The 25,605-nt window shown below is 47.5% G+C and overlaps 1 protein-coding gene across 3 annotated transcripts in view; it reads left to right on the forward strand.

Annotated features, from left to right (window-relative positions):
• The window catches only part of LOC122563004 (CD9 antigen-like), a 149,712-nt gene extending 124,676 nt beyond the window's left edge, over positions 1-25,036 (forward strand). For 2 of the 3 annotated variants that reach the window (XM_087973827.1, XM_043716302.2), the window contains 3 exons: positions 13,004-13,075; positions 14,111-14,194; positions 24,793-25,036. In XM_087973827.1, coding sequence (XP_087829953.1) covers positions 13,004-13,075; positions 14,111-14,194; positions 24,793-24,858 — 222 coding nt within the window. In that variant the 3' untranslated portion in view covers positions 24,859-25,036. The remainder of the gene's footprint in view (positions 1-13,003; positions 13,076-14,110; positions 14,195-24,792) is intronic. The other variant, XM_043716303.2, reaches the window with a different exon arrangement.
• The last annotated feature ends 569 nt before the right edge of the window (positions 25,037-25,605 follow it).

A 25,605-nucleotide genomic window follows, 5' to 3' on the forward strand; every position in this document is an offset into this window, starting at 1 on the left:
GCCATAGTGAAATCTCAAAATCAGCAACAGTGTATTTTCACACTCACTGACACATTACAATGCCACAAGTGTTGACATACTGCAGTCTCACACTCACTGACACCATGAAGTCTCACACTCACTGACACACTGCAGCCTCACTCACACTGACACACTGCAGTCTCACACTCACTGACACACACCAGCCCCACTCACTGAAGCATTGCAGTCTCACACTCACTGACACACTGCAGCCTCACTCACACTGACACACTGCAGTCTCACACTCACTGATATACACCAACCCCACTCACTGACACACTGCAGTCTTACACTCACTGACACACTGCAGCCTCACTCACACTGACATCCTGCAGCCTCACTCACACTGACACACTGCAGTCTCACACTCACTGACACACACCAACCCCACTCACTGACACACTGCAGTCTCACACTCACTGACATACTGCAGCCTCACTCACACTGACACACTGCAGTCTCACTCACACTGACACACTGCAGTCTCACTCACACTGACACACTGCAGTCTCACTTACTGACGCGCTGCAGTCTCTCACTTACTGATGCGCTGCAGTCTCACTCACACTGACACACCGCAGTCTCACTCACTGTCACAATGCAGTCTCACACTCACTGACACACTGCAGTCTCAGTTACGGACGCGCTGCAGTCTCACACTCACTGACACACTGCAGTCTCACTCAGACTGACATACTGCAGCCTCACTCACACTAACACACTGCAGTCTCACTCACTGTCACAATGCAGTCTCACTCACTGTCACAATGCAGTCTCACACTCACTGAAACACACAAGTCTCACGTTTGCGCTGACCCATTACAGTCTCTCTATTGCTTCCACTGGCACACTCATTTCCTAGTCGCACTGACACAGTGAGGTCTCACACTCACTGACACACTGCAGTCCCACTGTCCTTGACAAACTAAAGTTTCACTCTGTCCCGCCTACTGACTGTTTTATTGCTCCCACTAATACTCTGCATTTTAAAACACACTGACACACTGCAGTTTAACCGTCACTGACCAACTGCAGTCCCACTCTTACTGACACACTGCAGTCCCACTCTCACTAACACACTGCAGTCCCACTCTCAATAACACACTGCAGTAACACTCTCACTGACACACTGCCGTCCCATTCTCACTGACACACTGCAGTAACACTCACTGACACACTGCAGTCCCACTCTCACTAACACACTGCAGTAACACTCTCAACGACACACTGCAGTAACACTCTCACTGACACACTGCAGTCTCACTCTCACTGACACACTGCAGTAACACTCACTGACACACTGCAGAAACACTCTCACTGACACACTGCAGTCCCACTCTCACTGACACACTGGAGTAACACTCACTGACACACTGCAGAAACACTCTCACTGTCACACTGCAGTAACACTCTCACCGACAGACTACAGTCACTCTATCACTGAGGCGTTGTACATTCCGAGGAAGCATGTGGCAGGTTACAGCAGGATATAGAGAAGCTGCAGAGCTGGGCAGAAAGGTGGCAGATGGAATTCAATGTAGCTAAGTGCGAGGTGATTCACTTTGGGAAGAATAACAAAAAGATGGGGTACTGGGCTAATGGTCGGATACTTGGTAGTGTGGATGAGCAGAGGGATCTTGGTGTCCATGTACACAGATCTCTGAAAGTTGCCACCCAGGTAAATAGTGCGGTGAGGAAGGCATATGGCGTACTGGCTTTTATTGGTAGAGGAATTGAGTTCCGGAGTCCTGAGGTCATGATGCAGTTGTATAAGACTCTGGTACGGCCGCATCTGGAATATTGTGTGCAGTTTTGGTCGCCATACTATAGGAAGGATGTGGAGGCATTGGAACGGGTGCAGAGGAGGTTTACCAGGATGTTGCCTGGTATGGAAGGAAAATCGTATGAGGAAAGACTGAGGCACTTGGGGCTGTTTTCACTAGAGAAAAGAAGGTTTAGGGGTGACTTGATTGAGGTGTACAAGATGATTAGGGGGTTAGATAGGGTCGACAGTATGAACCTTTTCCCGCGTATTGAGTCGGGTATTACAAGGGGGCATAGCTTTAAATTAAGGGGGGGTAGATATAGGACTGATGTTAGGGGTAGGTTCTTCACTCAGCGAGTCGTTAGTTCATGGAATGCCCTGCCAGTAACAGTGGTGGACTCTCCCTCTTTATGGGCATTTAAGAGGGCATTGGATAGGTATATGGAGGATAGTGGGTTAGTGTAGTTTAGGTGGGCTTGGATCGGCGCAACATCGAGGGCCCAAGGGCCTGTACTGCGCTGTATTCTTCTATGTTCTATGTTCTATTCACACTCACTGACAGTCTGCGGACTGTGCCACACTGCTGTCTCACACTCACTGACACACTGCAGTCTCACTCTCACTGATGCACTGCAGTCTCACACTCACCGACACACTGCAGTATCACTCACTGTCGCAATGCAGTATCACACTCATTGACACACTGCAGTCTCACTTACTGACACACTGCAGTCCCACTCTCACTGACACACTGGAGTAACACTCACTGACACACTGCAGAAACACTCTCACTGTCACACTGCAGTAACACTCTCACTGACACACTGCAGAAACACTCTCACTGACACACTGCAGTAACACTCTCACCGACAGACTACAGTCACTCTATCACTGAGACGTTGTACATTCACACTCACTGACAGTCTGCGGACTGTGCCACACTGCTGTCTCACACTCACTGACACACTGCAGTCACACTCTCACGGATACACTGCAATCTCGCGCTCACCGACACACTGCAGTCTCACTCACACTGACACTGCAGTCTCGCAGTCACCGACACACTGCAATCTCTCACTCACTGACACACTGGTGTCTCACTCTCACTGATACACTGCAGTCTCACACACGTCACATTGCAGTCTCACACTCACTGACACACTCCAGTCTCACGCTCACTGACACACTGCAGTATCACTCTCACTGACACACTGCTGTATCACTCTCACTGACACACTGCACTAACACTCTCACTGACACACTGCAGTAACACTCTCACTGACACATTGCAGTCTCACTCACTGTCACAATGCAGTCTCACACTCAATGACACACTGCAGCCTCACTCACACTGACACACTGCAGTCTCACACTCACTGACACACACCAGCCCCACTCACTGACACACTGCAGTCTCACACTCACTGACACACTGCAGCCTCACTCACACTGACACACTGCAGTCTCACACTCACTGACACACAGCAGTCTCACACTCACTGACACACACCAGCCCCACTCACTGACACACTGCAGTCTCACACTCACTGACATACTGCAGCCTCACTCACACTGACACACTGCAGCCTCACTCACACTGACACACTGCAGTCTCACACTCACTGACACAGTGCAGCCTGACCTTCACTGACACACTGCAGTCTCACTCACACTGACGCACTGCAGTCCCACTCTCTCTGACACACTGGAGTAACACTCACTGACACACTGCAGAAACACTCTCACCGACAGACTACAGTCACCCTATCACTGAGGCGTTGTACATTCAGACTCACTGACAGTCTGCGGACTGTGCCACACTGCTGTCTCACTCTCACTGACACACTGCTGTCTCACTCTCGCTGACACACTGCAGTCTCACCCTCACTGACACACTGCAATCTGACTCTCACTGAAACACAGCAATCTCACGCTTGCACTGACCCATTACAGTCTCTCTCTTGCTTCCACTGGTACATTCACACTCACTGACAGTCTGCGGACTGTGCCACACTGCTGTCTCACTCTCACTGACACACTGCTGTCTCACTCTCGCTGAAACACTGCTGTTGCACACTCACTGACACACTGCAGTCACACTCTCACGGATACACTGCTATCTTGCACTCACCGACACACTGCAGTCTCACTCACACTGACACTGCAGTCTCACTCACACTGACGCACTGCACTCTCACATTCACCGTCACACTGCAGTAACACTCTCACTGACACACTGTAGTCTCACCCTCGCTGATAAACTGTAGTATCACTCTCACTGACACACTGCAGTCTCACTCTCACTGACACACTGCAGTCACACTCTCACGGATACACTGCTATCTTGCACTCACCGACACACTGCAGTCTCACTCACACTGACACTGCAGTCTCACTCACACTGACGCACTGCACTCTCACACTAACTGACACAATGCACTCTCACACTAACTGACACACTGCAGTCTCACACTCACCGACACTCTGCAGTCTCACTCTCACTAACACATTGGCGTCTGTCTCTCTCTCGCTCGCTCTCTCTCTCTCTCTGACATACTATGTTCCTAATCTCACTGAAACACAACAGTCCCACTCTAATCCACACACTTTAGTTTTAAATTCACTGACATACTGAAATCTCAAAATCAGTAACATTATTTTCACACTCATTGACACATTACAATGCCACAGGTGTTGACATACTGCAGTCTCACACTCACTGACACACTGCAGTCTCACTCACACTGACACACTGCAGTCTCACACTCACTGACACACACCAGCCCCACTCACTGATGCACTGCAGTCTCACACTCACTGACACACTGCAGCCTCACTCACACTGACACACTGCAGTCTCACACTCACTGACACACACCAACCCCACTCACTGACACACTGCAGTCTCACACTCACTGACACACACCAACCCCACTCACTGACACACTGCAGTCCCACTCTCACTGACACACTGCAGTAACACTCTCAACGACACACTGCAGTAACACTCTCACTGACACATTGCAGTCCCACTCTCACTGACACACTGCAGTCTCACACTCACTGACACACTGCAGTCCCACTCTCACTGACACACTGCCGTCCCATTCTCACTGACACACTGCAGTAACACTCACTGACACACTGCAGTCCCACTCTCAGTAACACACTGCAGTAACACTCTCAACGACACACTGCAGTAACACTCTCACTGACACACTGCAGTCCCACTCTCACTGACACACTGCCGTCCCATTCTCACTGACACACTGCAGTAACACCCACTGACACACTGCAGTCCCACTCTCATTAACACACTGCAGTAACACTCTCAACGACACACTGCAGTCCCACTCTCACTGACACACTGCAGTCCCACTCTCAGTAACACACTGCAGTAACACTGTCAACGACACACTGCAGTAACACTCTCACTGACACACTGCAGTCCCACTCTCACTGACACACTGCAGTCCCACTCTCACTGACACACTGCAGTAACACTCACTGACACATTGCAGTAACACTCTCACCGACAGACTACAGTCACTCGATCACTGAGGCGTTGTACATTCACACTCACTGACAGTCTGCGGACTGTGCCACACTGCAGTCTCACTCTCAATGACACACTGTAGTCTCACCCTCACTAATAAACTGCAGTATCACTCTCACTGACACACTGCAGTCACACTCTCACGGATACACTGCAATCTCGCACTCACCGACACACTGCAGCCTCACTCACACTGACACACTGCAGTCTCACTCACACTGACACACACCAACCCCACTCACTGACACACTGCAGTCTCACACTCATTGACATACTGCAGCCTCACACACACTGACACACTGCAGTCTCACTCACACTGACACACTGCAGTCTCACTCACACTGACACACTGCAGTCTCACTTACTGACGCGCTGCAGTCTCTCACTTACTGACGTGCTGCAGTCTCACACTCACTGACACACTGCAGTCTTCGAGGAGAAAGTGAGGTCTGCAGACGCTGGAGATCAAAGTTGAAACTTTATTGCTGGAACAGCACAGCAGGTCAGGCAGCATCTAGGGAACAGAAGATTCGACGTTTCGGGCACATGCCCTTCTTCAGGAATGAGCAGAGAGTGTTCAGCAGGAGAAGATAAAAGGTAGGGAGGAGGGACTTGGAGGAGGGGCGTTGGAAATGTGATAGGTGGAAAGAGGTCAAGGTGAGGGTGATAGGTCGGAGTAGGGTGGAGGCGGAGAGGTCAAGAAGAAGACTGCAGGTCAGGAAGGCGGTGCCGGGCTGGAGGGATTCGGCTGAGACAAGGTGGGGGGAGGGGGGATGAAGAAACTGGTGAAGTCCAAGTTCATCCCCTGTGGTTGGAGGGTTCCCAGTCGGAAGATAAGACGCTCCTCCTCCGACCGTCGCGTTGTTGTGGTTTGGCGGTGGATGAGTCCAATGACCTGCATATCCTCGGTGGAGTGGGAGGGGGAGTTGAAATGCTGTGCTACAGGGTGATTGGGTTGGTTCGTCCGGGTGGCCCAGAGGTGCTCTCTGAATCGCTCCGCAAGTAGGCGGCCTGTCTCCCCAATATAGAGGAGGCCACACCGGCTGCAGCGGATGCAGTAGATAATGTGGGTGGAGGTGCAGGTGAATCTGTGGCGGATATGGAAGTTTCCTTTGGGGCCTTGGAGGGAGGTGAGGGGGGAGGTGTGGGCGCAAGTGTTGCACCTCCTGCGGTTGCAAGGGAAGGTGCCGGGAGTGGAGGTTGGGTCGGTGGGGGGTATGGATCTGACAAGGGAGTCGCGGAGGGAGTGGTCTCTACGGAAAGCTGATAGAGGAGGGGAGGGAAATATATCCTTGGTGGTGGGGTCCGTTTGGAGGTGGCGGAAGTGACGGCGGATGATGCGCTGTACATGGAGATTGGTGGGGTGGTAGGTGAGGACCAGTGGGGTTCTGTCCTGGTGGCGGTTGGAGGGGCGGGGCTCAAGGGCGGAGGAGCGGGAAGTGGAGGAGATGCGGTGGAGGGCATCGTCGATCACGTCGGGGGGGGAAATTGCGGTCCTTGAAGAAGGAGGCCGTCTGTGTTGTGCGTATTTTGAACTGGTCCTCCTGGGAGCAGATGCGGCGGAGACGAAGGAATTGGGAGAATGGGATGGCGTTTTTACAGGGGGCGGGGTGGGAGGAGGTGTAGTCCAGGTAGCTGTGGGAGTCGGTCGGTTTGTAGTAGATGTCCGTGTTGATTCGGTCATCTGAGATAGAAACAGAAAGGTCTAGGAAGGGGAGGGAGGAGTCCGAGACTGTCCAGGTGAATTTGAGGTCCGAGTGGAAGGTGTTGGTGAAGTGGATGAACTGTTCAACCTCCTCGTGGGAGCACGAGGTAGCGCCGATACAGTCATCAATGTAGCGGAGGAAAAGATGGGGGGTGGGGCCAGTGTAGTTGCGGAAGATGGATTGTTCCACATACCCTACGAAGAGGCAGGCATAGCTGGGGCCCATGCGGGTGCCCATGGCTACTCCTTTTGTTTGGAGAAAGTGGGAGGATTGGAAAGAAAAGTTGTTCAGGGTGAGGACCAGTTCAGTCAGTCGAAGGAGGGTGTCGGTGGAAGGGTACTGGGTGGTACGGCGGGAAAGGAAGAAGCGGAGTGCTTTGAGTCCTTCGTGATGGGGGATGGAGGTGTACAGGGACTGGATGTCCATGGTGAAGATGAGGCGTTGGGGACCGGGGAAGCGGAAATCCTGGAGGAGGTGGAGGGCGTGGGTGGTGTCACGGACGTAGGTGGGGAGTTCTTGGACTAATGGGGACAGGACCGTGTCGAGGTATGCAGAGATGAGTTCGGTGGGGCAGGAGCAGGCTGAGACGATGGGTCGTCCGGGGCAGTCAGGTTTGTGGATTTTGGGCAGGAGGTAGAAGCGGGAGGTGCGGGGTTGTGGGACTATGAGGTTGGAGGCGGTGGATGGGAGGTCCCCTGAGGTGATGAGGTTATGGACGGTCTGGGACGCTACCTGAACTCCCCCACCCCTCCCACCCACTCCATCCTCTCACCCTCGGAACGCACAGCCCTCCACTCCCTCCGTTCCAACCCCAACCTCACCATCAAACCAGCTGACAAGGGAGGCGCAGTAGTAGTTTGGCGCACCGACCTCTACACCGCTGAGGCCAAACGCCAGCTCGCAGATACCTCCTCCTACTGCCCCCTTGACCATGACCCCACCCCCCACCACCAAACCATCATCTCCCAGACCATCCATAACCTCATCACCTCAGGGGACCTCCCATCCACTGCCTCCAACCTCATAGTCCCACAACCCCGCACCTCCCGTTTCTACCTCCTGCCCAAAATCCACAAACCAGATTGTCCCAGCCGACCCATTGTCTCCACCTGCTCCTGCCCCACCAAACTCATCTCCTCCTACCTCGACACGGTCCTGTCCCCATTAGTCCAAGAACTCCCCACCTACGTCCGTGACACCACCCACGCCCTCCACCTCCTCCAGGATTTCCGCTTCCCCGGTCCCCAACGCCTCATCTTCACCATGGACATCCAGTCCCTGTACACCTCCATCCCCCATCACGAAGGACTCAAAGCCCTCCGCTTCTTCCTTTCCCGCCGTACCACCCAGTACCCTTCCACCGACACCCTCCTTCGACTGACTGAACTGGTCCTCACCCTGAACAACTTTTCTTTCCAATCCTCCCACTTTCTCCAAACAAAAGGAGTAGCCATGGGCACCCGCATGGGCCCCAGCTATGCCTGCCTCTTCGTAGGGTATGTGGAACAATCCATCTTCCGCAACTACACTGGCCCCACCCCCCATCTTTTCCTCCGCTACATTGATGACTGTATCGGCGCTACCTCGTGCTCCCACGAGGAGGTTGAACAGTTCATCCACTACACTAACACCTTCCACCCCGACCTCAAATTCACCTGGACAGTCTCGGACTCCTCCCTCCCCTTCCTAGACCTTTCCATTTCTATCTCAGACGACCGAATCAACACGGACATCTACTACAAACCGACCGACTCCCACAGCTACCTGGACTACACCTCCTCCCACCCCGCCCCCTGTAAAAACGCCATCCCATTCTCCCAATTCCTTCGTCTCCGCCGCATCTGCTCCCAGGAGGACCAGTTCAAAATACGCACAACACAGACGGCCTCCTTCTTCAAGGACCGCAATTTCCCCCCCCGACGTGATCGACGATGCCCTCCACCGCATCTCCTCCACTTCCCGCTCCTCCGCCCTTGAGCCCCGCCCCTCCAACCGCCACCAGGACAGAACCCCACTGGTCCTCACCTACCACCCCACCAATCTCCATGTACAGCGCATCATCCGCCGTCACTTCCGCCACCTCCAAACGGACCCCACCACCAAGGATATATTTCCCTCCCCTCCTCTATCAGCTTTCCGTAGAGACCACTCCCTCCGCGACTCCCTTGTCAGATCCATACCCCCCACCGACCCAACCTCCACTCCCGGCACCTTCCCTTGCAACCGCAGGAGGTGCAACACTTGCGCCCACACCTCCCCCCTCACTTCTCTCCAAGGCCCCAAAGGAAATTTCCATATCCGCCACAGATTCACCTGCACCTCCACCCACATTATCTACTGCATCCGCTGCAGCCGGTGTGGCCTCCTCTATATTGGGGAGACAGGCCGCCTACTTGCGGAGCGATTCAGAGAGCACCTCTGGGCCACCCGGACGAACCAACCCAATCACCCTGTAGCACAGCATTTCAACTCCCCCTCCCACTCCACCGAGGATATGCAGGTCATTGGACTCATCCACCGCCAAACCACAACAACGCGACGGTCGGAGGAGGAGCGTCTTATCTTCCGACTGGGAACCCTCCAACCACAGGGGATGAACTTGGACTTCACCAGTTTCTTCATCCCCCCTCCCCCCACCTTGTCTCAGCCGAATCCCTCCAGCCCGGCACCGCCTTCCTGACCTGCAGTCTTCTTCTTGACCTCTCCGCCTCCACCCTACTCCGACCTATCACCCTCACCTTGACCTCTTTCCACCTATCACATTTCCAACGCCCCTCCTCCAAGTCCCTCCTCCCTACCTTTTATCTTCTCCTGCTGAACACTCTCTGCTCATTCCTGAAGAAGGGCATGTGCCCGAAACGTCGAATCTTCTGTTCCCTAGATGCTGCCTGACCTGCTGTGCTGTTCCAGCAATAAAGTTTCAACACTGCAGTCTCACTCACACTGACAAACCGCAGTCTCACTCACTGTCACAATGCAGTCTCACACTCACTGACACACTGCAGTCTCACTCAGACTGACACTGCAGCCTCACTCACACTGACACACTGCAGTCTCACTCACACTGACACACCGCAGTCTCACTCACTGTCACAATGCAGTCTCACACTCACTGACACACTGCAGTCTCACTCAGACTGACACTGCAGCCTCACTCACACTGACACACTGCAGTCTCACTCACTGTCACAATGCAGTCTCACACTCACTGAAACACAGCAGTCTCACTCACTGACACTGCAATCTCACCTTCACTGACACACTACAATCTGACTCTCACTGAAACACAGCAGTCTCATGCTTGCACTGACCCATTACAGTCTCTCTATTGCTTCCACTGGCACACTCATTTCCTAGTCGCACTGACACAGTGAGGTCTCACACTCACTGACACACTGCAGTCCCACTCTCATTAACACACTGCAGTAACACTCTCAACAACACACTGCAGTAACACACTCACTGACACACTGCAGTCACACTCTCACGGATACACTGCAATCTCGCACTCAACGACACACTGCAGTAACACTCACTGACACACTGCAGAAACACTCTCACTGTCACACTGCAGTAACACTCTCACCGACAGACTACAGTCACTCTATCACTGAGACGTTGTACATTCACACTCACTGACAGTCTGCGGACTGTGCCACACTGCTGTCTCACTCTCACTGACACACTGCAGTCACACTCTCACGGATACACTGCAATCTCGCGCTCACCGACACACTGCAGTCTCACTCACACTAACACTGCAGTCTTGCAGTCACCGACACACTGCAATCTCTCACTCACTGACACACTGGTGTCTCACTCTCACTGATACACTGCAGTCTCACACACGTCACATTGCAGTCTCACACTCACTGACACACTGCAGTCTCACTCTCACTGACACACTGTGGAATCACTCTCACTGACACACTGCTGTATCACTCTCACTAACACACTGCACTAACACTCTCACTGACACACTGCAGTAACACTCTCACTGACACACTGCAGTCTCACTCTCACTGACACACTGCTGTATCACTCTCACTAACACACTGCAGTAACACTCTCACTGACACATTGCAGTCTCACTCACTGTCACAATGCTGTATCACTCTCAATGACACACTGCAGTCTGTCTCTCACTGACGCACTGCAGTCTCACACTCACCGACACACTGCAGTATCACTCACTGTCGTAATGCAGTATCACACTCATTGACACACTGCAGTCTCACTTACTGACACAGTGCAGTCTCACTCACACTGACACACTGTAGCCTCACTCACCCTGACACACTGCAGTCTCACTTACTGACACACTGCTGTCTCACACTCACCGACACACTGCTGTCTCACACTCACTGACACACTGCAGTGTCACTCAAAGACACACTGCAGTCTCACACTCACCGACACACTGCTGTCTCACTCTCACTAACACACTGCAGTCTCACACTCACTGACACACGCAGTATCACTCTCACTGACACACTGCAGCCTCACTCTCACTGACACACTGCAGTATCACACTCACTGATACACGGCTGTCTCACTCTCACTGACACTCTGCTGTCACACACTCACTGACACATGGCAGTCTCGCACTCACTGACACACGGCTGTCTCACTCTCACTAACACTGCAGTCTTGCAGTCACCGACACACTGCTGTCTCGCACTCACTGACACACTGCAATCTCTGAGGAGAAAGTGAGGTCTGCAGATGCTGGAGATCAGAGATGGAAATGTGTTGCTGGAAAAGCGCAGCAGGTCAGGCAGCATCTAGGGAACAGGAGAATCGACGTTTCGGGCATTAGCCCTTCTTCAACGGGCTAATGCCCGAAACGTTGATTCTCCTGTTCCCTAAATGCTGCCTGACCTGCTGCGCTTTTCCAGCAACACATTTCCAACACTGCAATCTCTCACTCACTAACACACTGGTGTCTCACTCACACTGACACACTGCAGTCTCACTCTCACTGACACACTGCAGTCTCACTCACACTGACGCACTGCACTCTCACATTCACCGACATCCTGCAGTATCACTCTCACTGACACACTGCAGTCTCACTCTCACTGACACACTGTAATCTCACCCTCACTGATAAACTGCAGTATCATTCTCACTGACACACTGCACTCTCACACTCACTGACACACTGCACTCTCACACTCACTGACACAGTGCAGTCTCACACTCACCGACACACTGCAGTCTCACTCTCACTGACACATTGCAGTCTCACACTCACCGACACACTGCAGTCTCACTCTCACTGACACATTGCAGTCTCACACTCACCGACACACTGCAGTCTCACTCTCACTGACACATTGCAGTCTCACACTCACCAACACACTGCAGTCTCACATTGTTTCCACGTATCCGTTCATCGGTCTCAACAATGTGTTTCTCATTGCCATTCATGAAACTGAATTGAGTGTTAAGACAGAGTCTGAGCTGAGAGTTGTACACCCTACGATATTCACTTTGTATTGGTCCCTGGAGACTGTTCAGCACTGACCACGATCAGAGCTCACCGTGGCTCAGACTAACATGATGTTTGAGAAAGAACATTGTGTTTTGTACACCACTCCTCACTGACACATTGCAGTCTCACACTCACCAACACACTACAGTCTCACTCTCACTGACACACTGCAGTCTCACACTCACCAACACACTGCAGTAGCACTCTCCCCAACACACTGCAGTCTCACTCACTGACACACTTCAATCTCACTCTCACAGTCACCATGTAGTGTCGCACTCACTGACACTAAGCAGACTCACGTTGTCACTCTGCAATTTCGCCTTCACTTACCCATTTCAGTCTCACTCCCACTAATGGACAATATTCAGTCCCAACTTACTAAAGTGTTCTCTGCTCTCTTGCATGCATACCTGATGTTAAGTGATATATTTTGTCATGTTTCCCTCTCTGTCTAGTTGCAGTGCTGTGGAGACTCATTACCGGATCCTGTTGTGCAGTATCTCTGTCCGACATTGCAAGTATCTGCAGTGAGTTCCATGTTTTAAGCTGACTTCTAGATATAATTCTTTCCTCACTTGCGCATTCTTGCAAAGTGTCAGTGACCATCTCCTACAAACTCTGATACTGAGCTCTAACATTCTGTCCCCTGGACCTTCCAAAGTAAAGTATTTGATGGAAGCTATTCCATTTATTTACATAAAGGCCTTTTCTTCCAGTCCTTATTCAAATCTGCTGGAAGTCTCTTTCCAAATCTGAATGGATATTTTCAAATCAACTTGATCAGAGATGCATGATGGGACTTGAACCTGAGACCTCTGGCTCAGAGATAAGGTCACTACTACTATACCAGAAGAACCCTCCATTCTGAGTAATAGTGCTTCCTAATTAAACTTCACCTAACGATAGGCAATGTTTGTGCTATGCTATTGAGTAATAGGTTCATAGTTGTGTTGCCATGGTTACGGACAGGAATAAGCCATTTGTTTCCACGTATCCGTTCATCGGTCTCAACAATGTGTTTCTCATTGCCATTCATGAAACTGAATTGAGTGTTAAGACAGAGTCTGAGCTGAGAGTTGTACACCCTACGATATTCACTTTGTATTGGTCCCTGGAGACTGTTCAGCACTGACCACGATCAGAGCTCACCGTGGCTCAGACTAACATGATGTCTGAGAAAGAACATTGCGTTTTGTACACCACTCCAGCTGATAATCCTAACTGGGATTTCAGTAAAATATAGAGACAGACTTGCACTGTTGGAGGTGGCATCTTTCAGAACATTCATTCAGCTGAGGTTAACTTGTACTCTACCTTGCATGTGAATATCCCACTCTGCTATTTTCAGAAAGAGCAGGGAGTTCTTGCGATCCTACTCAATAATTACCTCAAAGAACACAACTAAAATATCCTTCAGGGAAGGAAACTCGGAACACTTTGGGAAATTGTTTTTGTATCATAAAATCGTTTATTCACTGTTATCTGTGAAAATATGGTACTTTCTTCCAACTTCTGATTCCTATCACTGAGATCGGAAATGTTTCCTATTATTGCCCCCACAGAACTGCACTTCGAAATTAAAGGAATTTTTCAACTCAAAGCTATACATGATTGGAGTGGTGGGAATTGGGATCGCAGGAATAATGGTAAGTGACATTGACTCCCTCTCCTGGTCTGTGGAAAGCAGCTGTATTTAGCTAATCCTGATGGTCTACAGGATCAAAGGTTTCTGCTCCAGAGAGTATGGCCAGTCTGGTGATCTCATTTTGATGTTTTGTCAAACTGACAAATAAATTGCAGCCCCTGAGGCTAGCACCAATATTTAGCTAAAGGTTTAGCTAAATGCTGTATGAAGTCTATGTAAATAACATTAGAGATTAAGTAATAATAGAGACATAGTGACAGACATTTAATAGATATTTCAGAATACCCAGAATAAATCCAGAGATGTGCAGCTTAGGTGAATTGGCCAAGCTAAATTGCCTATGGTGTTCAGGGATATGTAGGCGAGGTGGATTAGCCAAGGGATATGCACGTTTACAGGGTGAGAAGTGGGGAGTGGATCTGAGTGAGATGCTCTGCAGAGGTTCAGTGTGGACCCGATGGGTCGAATGGCCTATTTCCACACTGGAGGAATTCTATGACTCAATGAAGTATATTTCAAATATAAAGAAAAATTCCATGGAGAGAGCCCACCACCTGTGCTTATCTAAAAAAAGGTTAAGGAAAACATCAAACTGAAAGGGAAAAGAAGAACATATAGAACATAGAACATAGAACAGTACAGCACAGAACAGGCCCTTCAGCCCACGATGTTGTGCCGACCACTGATCCTCATGTATGCACCCTCAAATTTCTGTGACCATATGCATGTCCAGTAGTCTCTTAAATGTCCCCAATGACCTTGCATCCACAACTGCTGCTGGCAACACATTCCATGCTCTCACAACTCTGTGTAAAGAACCTGCCTCTGACATCCCCTCTACTTTCCTCCAACCAGCTTAAAACTATGACCCCTCGTGTTAGCCATTTCTACCCTGGGAAATAGTCTCTGGCTATCGACTCTATCTATGCCTGTCATTATTAGATTACATTACATTACAGTGTGGAAACAGGCCCTTCGGCCCAACAAGTCCACACCGACCCGCCGAAGCGAAACCCACCCATACCCCTACATTTACCCCTTACCTAACACTACGGGCAATTTAGCATGGCCAATTCACCTCACCCTGCACATCTTTGGACTGTGGGAGGAAACCGGAGCACCCGGAGGAAACCCACGCAGACATGGGGAGAACGTGCAAACTCCACACAGTCAGTCGCCTGAGGCGGGAATTGAACTCGGGTCTCAGGCGCTGTGAGGCAGCAGTGCTAACCACTGTGCCACCGTGCCGCCCATATTGAGGTTATCTTGTATACCTCAATTAGGTCCCCTCTCCTCCTTTTCTCTAATGAAAAAGTCCGAGCTCAGTCAACCTCTCCTCATAAGATAAGCCCTCCAGTCCAGGCAGCATCCTGGTAAACCTCCTCTGAACCCTCTCCAAAGCATCCACATCTTTCCTATAATAGGGCGACCAGAACTGGACACAGTATTCCAAGTGCGGTCTAACCAAAGTTTTATAGAGCTGCAACAAGATCTCACGACTCTTAAACTCAATCCCCCTGTTAAATGAAAGCCAAAACACCATATGCTTTCTTAACAACTCTGTCCACTTGGGTGGCCATTTTAAGGGATCTATGTACCTGCACACCAAGATTCCTCTGTTCCTTCACACTGCCAAGAATCCTATCCTTAATCCTGTACTCAGCTTTCAAATTCGACCTTCCAAAATGCATCACCTCGCATTTATCCAGGTTGAACTCCATCTGCCACCTCTCAGCCCATCTCTGCAGCCTGTCAATGTCCCGCTGCAGCCTACAACAGCCCTCTATACTGTTAACGACTCCTCTAACCTTTGTGTCATCTGCAAACTTGCTGATCCATCCTTCAATCCCCTCATCCAAGTCATTAATAAAAATTACAAACAGTAGAGGCCCAAGGACAGAGCCCTGTGGAACACCACTCACCACACACTTCCAGGCAGAATATTTTCCTTCTAGTACCACTCACTGTCTTCTGTTGGCCAGCCAATTCTGTATCCAGACAGCCAAGTTCCCCTGAATCCCATTCCTCCTGACCTTCTGAATGAGCCTACCATGGGGAACCTTATCAAATGCCTTGCTGAAGTCCATATACACCACATCCACAGCTCGACCCTCATCAACTTTTCTAGTCACATCCTCAAAGAACTCGATATAATTGTATAAAAGGTGAGTAGGAGGCCAGATGACTGGAAAGAAAATAAAGAATTACAGAGAACAACCAACGTTGAATGGGGACTCCACAAACATAGGCAGAAGTGAGGGCTGCAGATGCTGGAAATCAGAGTCTAGATCAGACTGGTGTGGGAAAAGCACAGCAGGTCAGGCAGCATCCGAGGACCAGGAAAATCGATGTTTCAGCAGAAGCCCTTCATCAGGAATGGAGGAGGGGAGCCTGCAGAGTGGAGAGATAAATGCGGGGAGGGGTGCTGGGTGGGGGAGGTTTGTGGAGTCCTCAATGATGGGTGGGGTGGGAGAACAGCACATTAGAGCAAAAGATAAGGCTGAAGCATTCGGAAAACTCTTCAGCCAGAAGTGCCAAGTGGATGCTTCATTTCGGCCTCTTCCTGTGGTTCCCAGCATCATGTTCATCAACAGAGACAGCCAGTCTACTAGCCAGTCATGCAGTAAACCACATATGGGAATTGTAATCTTCATAAGTATAGATTCCAGGCTGTATATGTATGTCTGAGGTGTACATAGTTGTTAATAAACTTCTGGATATCTGCTTCAATACAAATGCAATTCTGTAGTCTATATTACATGGGCTGACAAGATGCGCATAAAGATGCAAGCAAGTGATTGCATCAATGTGAAATGATTCATTTTGATCGGAAAAACATGGGGAGAAAATATAAAATAAAGGAAACAACTATAATGGGGGTGCAGAAGCAGATCATCAGTACATCAGTCATCATCACAGTCTTCAGCCAATTTGATTCCCTCCATGTGATATCAAGGATCAGTTGGAGACTGGATACTGCAAAGGCTATGGGCCCTGACAACATTCCGGCAATAGTGCTGAAGACTTGTGCTCTAGAACTTGCCGCGTTCGTGGCCAAGCTGTTCCAGTACAGTTTTAACACAAGCATCTATCAATGATGTGAAAAATGTCCAAGTATGTCCAATACAGAAAAAGCAAGACATATTCAACCCAGACAATTACTGCCCCGTCAGTCTACTCTCAGTCATCAGTAAAGTGATAGAAGGTGGCAACAACAGTGCCATCAAGCAGCACCTACTCAGCAATAATCTGCTCAGTGACGCCCAGTTTGGGTTCTGCCAGGGTCACTCAGTTCCTGACCTCATTATTGCCTTGCTTCAAACATGGAAAAAGAGAAGCGAACTCCAGAGGTGAGGTAAGAGTGACAGTCCTTGACATTCAATTGCATTCAACTGAGTGTGGCATCAAGGAGCCCTAGCAAAACTGGAATTAATGGGTATCGGATACAAACTCTCTATGGGTTGGAGTGATAGAGTCATACAGCAGGGAAACAGACCCTTTGGTCCAACCAGTCCATGCTGAACATGATCCCAAACTAAGGGGAGTCTAGATTAGAGTGGTGCTGGAAAAGCACAGCAGGTCAGGCAGCATCCAAGGAGCAGGAAAATCGATGTTGCGGGCAAAAGCCCTTCATCAGGAATAGAGGCAGGGTGCCTGCAGAGTGGAGAGATAAAAAAACTCTTCAACCATGATCCCAAACCAAATCAGTCCCACCTGCATGCTCCTGACCCATATCCGTCCAAACCGTTCCTATTCATATATCCATCCAAATGTCTTTTAAACATTGTAATTGTACCTGCATCATGTACATAGTTGTGAATAAACTTCTGGACATCTGATTCAATACATATCCAACTCTGTAGTCTGTTATGTGGGCTTACAAGATGTATATAAAGATGGAGGCAAGTGATTATGTCAGTGTGAAATGATTCATTTTGATCAGAAAAACCTGAAGAGAGAACATAAAATAAAGGATATGACTCTAAAGTCTGTTCAGAAGCAGAGCAACCTCGATGTATATGTACACAAATCTTTTAAGGTGTCAGACGGGCTAAGAGATCAGATATTGCAAACAGTATTCTGTCCTTTGTTAATAGGAGCACACTGTCCGGAAAGAGGTCATCCACCCCATCAAGTCTACAGCAACCCTTTAAAGAACATCCCACCCTATCCCCATAATCTTACTCTTTATACCATGGCAAACCCACCTAGCCTGCACAATTTACAATGGCTAACCTCAAATCTTCAGAATGTGTAAAGAAATGAGAGCACCCAGGAGAAACCCACATAGACACAGGGAGAATGTGCAACCTCCATGCAGACAGTGGCCTGAGGCTAGAATGGAACCCAGGTCCCTGGCGCTGTGAGGCAGCATTGCTCCCCACTGAGCCACTGTGTCACTTTAGTGCAGTTCTGGCACACACATCTGGAAGGATAAAAAGGTAAATAGAATGCAGAAAAGATTCATGATAGTGATTCTGGGAATGAGGATCTTCAGTGATAAGATTATGGAATTTGGGAATGTTTCCTTGGAGAAGAGAATGTTAGGAAGAGATTTGACAAAGGTATTCAAAATCATGACATGAACCCTCCAGCTCAGTGAGCAAAGCTGCCTCCAAAATCATGACATGTCTTGGATAGAGTAGATAAGGAGATACTGTTCCTGTTGGTGGAAGACTCAAAAATGTGAGGACACCAATTTATTAGATGAGATGAGATTACTTAGTGTGGAAACAGGCCCTTCGGCCCAACAAGTCCACACCGACGCGCAACCCACCCAGACCCATTCCCCTACATTTACCCCTGCCCCAAACACTACGGGCAATTTAGCATGGCCAATTCACCTAACCTGCATATTTTTGGACTGTGGGAGGAAACCGGAGCACCCGGAGGAAACCCACGCAGACAATGTGCAATCTCCACACAGAGGCCTGAGGCGGGAATTGAACCCGGGTCTCTGGCGCTGTGAGGCAGCAGTGCTAACCACTGTGCCGCCCGATTTTAAGATGGTGGAAAAAGAAGCAATGGTGATGGGGAGAGGCAGTGGAGAGATGTGAGAGGAATTGCCCCTTCCACTGGCCAGAATGGACAGGACAGGCTGAATGGCCTAATTGAGGTCTTATCTATTGTATGGTTCCAATATAATCTTTCAAAATATAATGTGATGATGCTATGGCTTTAAGAGGTGTATTTTGTCCTTTTGTTATGAAGAAATGTTGAGACAGAAGTGGTGAACAATCTGTTCCAAGACAATAAAGTAAACAGCTTGTGAGGCCTTGGGTTTTTTAAAAGTTGGAACAATAGAAGAGGTTGGATCAAGCTTGCGTAGGACCAGGATTTTAGTTTAACTTTCAGAACTTGTTGGAGTTTAGAAGCTGCTATACATCTCTCCGTGCTGCAACAAACCACTTGAGTTCTCTCTCTGTCTCTCGCTATCTCACTCTCTCACTCTCTCGTTCTCTCGCTATCTCACTCTCTTACTCTCTCATTCTCTCACTATTTCACTCTCTCGTTCTCTCTCTCTGAGTTTTCTCATGATGTTCTTTCCTCCTGGACTGGACAATTGCATTAAGACAATCTATTTTATTGAATTTGCCTTTGCCAAGGGTGTGCTTATGGAATGTTACTATATTGGAACAGTTGCTGTTCTGTTAGGTTTTCCAATAGAGTTGAGTTATTTCAATTCCTCTTTCTTTTATTTATATTTTACCTATAATGTAAGAATAAAGTGTATTTTGCTTCAATCCTGATAGTTTGACCAACCAAATTGCATCTAGAACAGAACACCTTACCCTTGCCTTTAAAAGTCAGAAAAAGTTGGGATTCAGACTATCTTCTTAAAATATTTTTATGGAGTTTGGTCTCGTCCATAACAATGAAAATGAATGTGTGTGTTGTTAAATGCACAGCTTCAGGATGGATGTTAAATTGAAAGAAAGAACGAGTAGTGGTGAGTACTTCTTCAGGCTGGAAAGAAGTGTACTTCTGAATCTATATGAAAGACCTGGACTTAAGTGGGTAAGGTAGCATTTAAATATTTGCCAGTGATTCAAACTCAGAAAGGTAGTATAACCATGAGGAGGCTAATAATATACTATAGGAGGACAGAGGCTGCTGAAGAAACAGAGAGCAAATAAAGGTTCATGAAAGAAGTGAGAAGTAATACAATAACAGTGGAAGGAGATTGGGGAGACACGACATGATTTAAATGGCACAATTTAAAATCTTTGAGGGTGATTGAAGAAGTCGGGAGATAGTCAAATAGGATCCTTGGTTTATTTATTGATACATAGGCTACAAAAGCAAAATAAAAGCTTTATAAACTACTAGTTGATCTCAGCTGGAAAATTATTGTCACTCACATGAAGAGATGTGTAAAAACTTTGGAGAGGGTCAAAACGATTTCTGGGAATATTTCCAGGAATGAGGGAATTCAGTTACAGGAATCGAATTGAAGGAGAGAAAAGCAGGTGGTGATTTATTGGAGTTGGCAAAACTCCTTTATAGTTTTGATGGGCGTAAATAAGAAGTAATGTTTTGGCAACAGATCAGCAGTGGGTGGAAATTGAGATGTGTGAGGAAAGTTTTCCACACAGAGGAAGGTAGGTGCCTGGAATGCACTGTCAGAGGATGTGGTAGGAGCAAATACAACAGCCACATTTAGGAGGCATTTCCATGAAGAGGCAGGGAATAGAGGGATATGGACCAGGTGCAAGCAGATGGGATTACTTTAGAATAGCATCATGCTTGATACAGACACAGTGGGTGAAAAGGCCTGTTCCTGTACTGTACTGTTCTATGTTCTTTAAAGCCCCATTAAGATGATTGGAAAAGAGCTAACAATGCTCCATACAAGTTATTCCACACAAGTTATTGTAATCTGGTTGCACAAATGTCGTGGGAGTACATCCTATAATGACATTCAAGAGAGAATTAGATATAAACCTACAGTCACAGAAAGAGGCCATTTATGTGGTCATTCCCATTGCTAGCCCTTTTCCTCAGCAGCTCTGTACATCTTTAACCTTTCAGTATCTGGCTATTGTTAATGACAGAATCAGCTTGCAACACCTCAGGCTGAGGGTTCCAGATTCTGATTACACTCTGAGAAAGAATATCTCATCGTCCCTTTCATTACCTAATGATTTACGTTCATGATCTCTGATTATTGACCTACTTACTACTAGAAATAATTTTTCTCCATCAATTTCATCAAAACCTGATATCAGGCAAAAGCTTTGATTTATCTCTTTTGTCTATTCCAAGGAGAGTGGTCCAGACCTTTCACTCTCTCCTCATAACTGAAGTTCCGTACCTGGCAACATTCTGGTAAATCTCTCTCCAGCTTAATAATATCCTTTCTATAAGAGGGAGACCAGAATTGGACACTGTACTCCAGAAGAGGCCTCACCAATGTCCTGTACAACCTCAGCATAACATCACACCTCCCATTATTAAAGGCACTAGCAATGAAGGCAAGCATGCTAAACATCTTTTTAATCATCCTGTCTATATGTGATGCAAACATCAAAGAATTATGTACCTGTGCCCCTAAGTCCATATGTTCTACAACAGTACTCAAGGATTAAAAAGTGTGGAGCTGGAAAAGCACAGCAGCTCAGGCAGGAGCAGGAGAATTGATGTTTCAGGCATAAGTCCTTCATCCTGATGGCCCTACCGTTAATTGTATTTTTTCTACCCCTGTTGTACCAAAAAACAATGCCTCACATTTATCCAGATTGAACTCTATCTGCCATAACCCTGAGTGTGCTAAGAATTATACTAACCACCAGTTTAAGATAGTCAGTCAGGCATGCAATGTTGCTCATTTATACTGATCCAGATGCAGGGCCCTGCTCTCTGCACAGGGAGCATGCCTTTCTCAATTAAACAGAAGTTTGGAGGACACTATTCTGTGATACGTTTCTCAAATTTCCCCTTGACTAATAAAAGTCAATCTACCTGTTTTGAAATAGAAACGAGCTTGGGAAATATTTATTCCTTGGTGAATGACTATATCTCAACCAATTAGAGTCTATGTGCCAACCAATCAGCACTCTTTTTTTTGCGATGAGGTATAAATTATTCCTCCCTTTAAATTTGGTATTCTTGTTTATGTCCTGATTTGTACAAAATGAGAAAGTTTTGACAGTTTTCTTTCAGCAAAATGAATCTTTTTATTTAAACGTCATAGCAACTTCTGCTGCTGTCCTTAAGGATTTGTTTTTAAATAAAAGATTTAATAGCAAAGCATTTGGAAAACAGTGACAGGTCTGACAGAGTCAGTATGGATTTGTGAAAGGGAAAGCATGCTTAACAAATCTGCTGGAAATTTCGAGGATGTAGCTAGGATAGCTGATAAGGGGGAAGTCAGTGGATGTGGTTAGAAGGCATGCAGTAATGTCCAATACAGGAGATTAGCATGTAAACTTAAAGCATATCGGATTGGGGGTAGTGTACTGACAAAGATAGAGTGGTTGGCAGAACAGGAAACAAAGAGTAGAAATGAAGGGGTCACTTTCTGAATAACAGTCAGTGACCAGTGGGAATATGCAAGGATCAATGTTTGATGGCACAGTAGCTCAGCCATTAGCACTCCTGCCACACAATGCCAGGGACCCTGGTTCGATTCCATCCTTGGATGACTGTGTGGAGTTTCCACATTCTCCACGTGTCTGCGTGAATTTCTTCCAGGTGCTCTGATTTCCTCCCTCAGTCCAAAGGTGTGCATGTTAGGTGGCCATGCTAATTGTCTATAGTGTCCATGGATATGTAGGCTAGGTGGATTAGCCATGGGAAATGCAGGGTGTCCAGGGATAGGGTGCAGAAGGTTGGAGCAGACGCGATGGGCTGAAAGGCCTGCCCCACACATAGGGATTCTATGACCCAAGTTTTTCACAATGTCTCCGAATTTGCAAATGACACAGAGCTGGGTGGGAGGGTGAACTGAGATGGGAGGGTGATGTGGCATGGGTGTCCTTGCAACCCAGTCACTGAAAGTAAGCATGCAGATGCAGCAGGTGGTGAAGGAGGTAGATGGTCTGTTGGCCTTCATTGTGAGAGGATTCAAGTACAGGAGCAGGGATGTCTCCCTGGAATTGTACAGGACTTTTGTGAGACCACACCTGAAAATTGTGTATGGATTTGGTTATCTTACTTGAATTTTCACAATGGTGGACTTAATACCGCCCTATTCTTGTTTTGAACATAAATAGCCTGTTTATTTCCCAGTCTGCACATGTAATCTCAGTACAGCTGTTACCGTGCTAACCTTTCCAGCTGACTCCTTTCTGCTGCAATGCTCTGTGAGGATCACTGAAGATTTCTTTCACTGGCTGTAAGCAGCAACAAAACTTTCCGTTGCTTTTCCCTCATGAAGTTCAAATTGAAGTGCTTGCTTCTTTAAGCGAAAAAACAAATCAATTTTTAAAAATTAAAGACCCTTTGAACTAACGGTCCACCCTGAATCATTATCTCTGTGATAACATGGCATATTAAGGATCGATTCAAACACAAATGCATAAAAAATTCTTTGATTCTGCAACCCATAGGAATAATTGATACTTCTAATGGAAATCATTGTTTTCTCTCCAGATTTCCAAGCTCTGTTGCATGACAAGAGACAGATCATTCATTGTTCAACCTCCTTTCTCATGAATTCTGACCTTCCAAGGTTACCTTCTAAGTTTAGTCAACTCCAAACTTATTTGTATTGCATTTACTTCAGGGTTTTACATCGAGTTAGACCCCACCTACCGCCCCCTGAGAAAAGGAACAGGAAGTGACTTCACCACAGGAAATAACATCACCATAGGAAATGACATCACCAGCCCAAAGAAACCCAAACATATAAATAGAAAGCAGGAATTTTCAGCATTGCTTTGTGTGAGGTCCACTGCAGATGTTACCTAGTAAGGTAACGAAATGTCTGGAAATGAACCTTTCAGCTCAGCGAGCAAACCTACATCCAAAACCTCAACCTGAGCTACAAGTCTTCTCAAAGCTCGTTCAGGGTTTTTTATCTGTTTATGAAACAGACTCTCCCATTTGTCTACAGTTAAAGTTTTAAATCCTATAACTAAAAGTTACTTTGTAAAATATATGTATAATGAACCAGACTTTCACAGTACATCTACCCATATTAATCCTCCCAAGTGCACTCTCTGAATTAGCTCCATTTGCATGCTCCTGGCTACTTCACTCTTCTGTCTGTCAGCCTGAAGCCTTAAACAAGCTCACCACACTCTACTATAAATTTTGTATCATCTGCAAACTTTATAATGCTACTGCTTATACTTGACATCGGTCATTTGTAAGAAAGAAAAGGGCTTGAGCAGAAAGGATTAAGTGCAATGGGAGGGTGCCTGTGATGAGTTATATAACCTTATCAAAGGGCTGGCACAGTTTATAATGAGCTGCATGACCTCTCTCTGGGTGATAACAGTCTATTTTCTGTTGATTTTAGTGCATTGTCAGTTTGTTGAAGAGTTTATTGCCAGTGCTCTGTTGTTCTTTGCTGTGACATTTGGAATTTTGCATGAACTGATTTAATTTTCTGCTTCCCACCACTGATTTGATTAATGTTGTGTTTTTTGACAGATATTTGGGATGATCTTTAGTATGGTTCTGTGCTGTGCGATTCGGAATTCACGGGATGGCATGTGACATTGGAACGATCACAGAGACTCGTCCAACAGTATTTGCACCTTTTTAATTGGAAAGCGATCCAATGCCTAGTTGCTTGTTGGTTAATTTAAGTAGATACCAAATATTTTTCTGTATCGTGGACAGGTTCTCATTCTTGTAATGCTTCAATTATTTTACATAAACTTGTGAAAATTCATTACAATTGCTTTTAACAAAGGCACTAAATATCTAGTGTCTTTTGAATACACTGGTTGACTGGGTGGAACTGCACACTGACTTGCATACACAGAGGTCTGGTTGCCATTTTGGTGAGACCTGGTTACACATTCAGGCCTGGTTACAGTGAGGCCAAATTACAACCCCTTGATAGCTGGAAATCCACTAATTTGAAACATAATTACCAGTTCAGTGAGGCCAGTTTAACTATAGCACCAGGTTACCAGATCAGTGAGGCCTGGTTACCAGTGAAGCCAAGTTAACAGTTCACTGTGGCCTGATTAAGAATTCAATGATGACTAATTACTAGTTCACTGAGGAGAAAGTGAGGTCTGCAGATGCTGGAGATCAGAGCTGGAAATGTGTTGCTGGAAAAGCGCAGCAGGTCAGGCAGCATCCAGGGAACAGGAGAATCGACGTTTCGGGCATAAGAAGGGCTTATGCCCTTCTTATGCCCTTCTTCAGGAAACCCATCTGGTTCACTAATGCCCTTTAGGGAAAGAAACAGCTAACCTTACCTACATGTACCTCCAGACCCACAACAATGTG

The sequence above is a fragment of the Chiloscyllium plagiosum genome, unplaced genomic scaffold (genome assembly GCF_037043375.1).
Source record: "Chiloscyllium plagiosum isolate Xiang-an unplaced genomic scaffold, Cpla_swu_hap1 HiC_scaffold_26, whole genome shotgun sequence".
Taxonomy (NCBI): Eukaryota; Metazoa; Chordata; class Chondrichthyes; order Orectolobiformes; family Hemiscylliidae; genus Chiloscyllium; species Chiloscyllium plagiosum.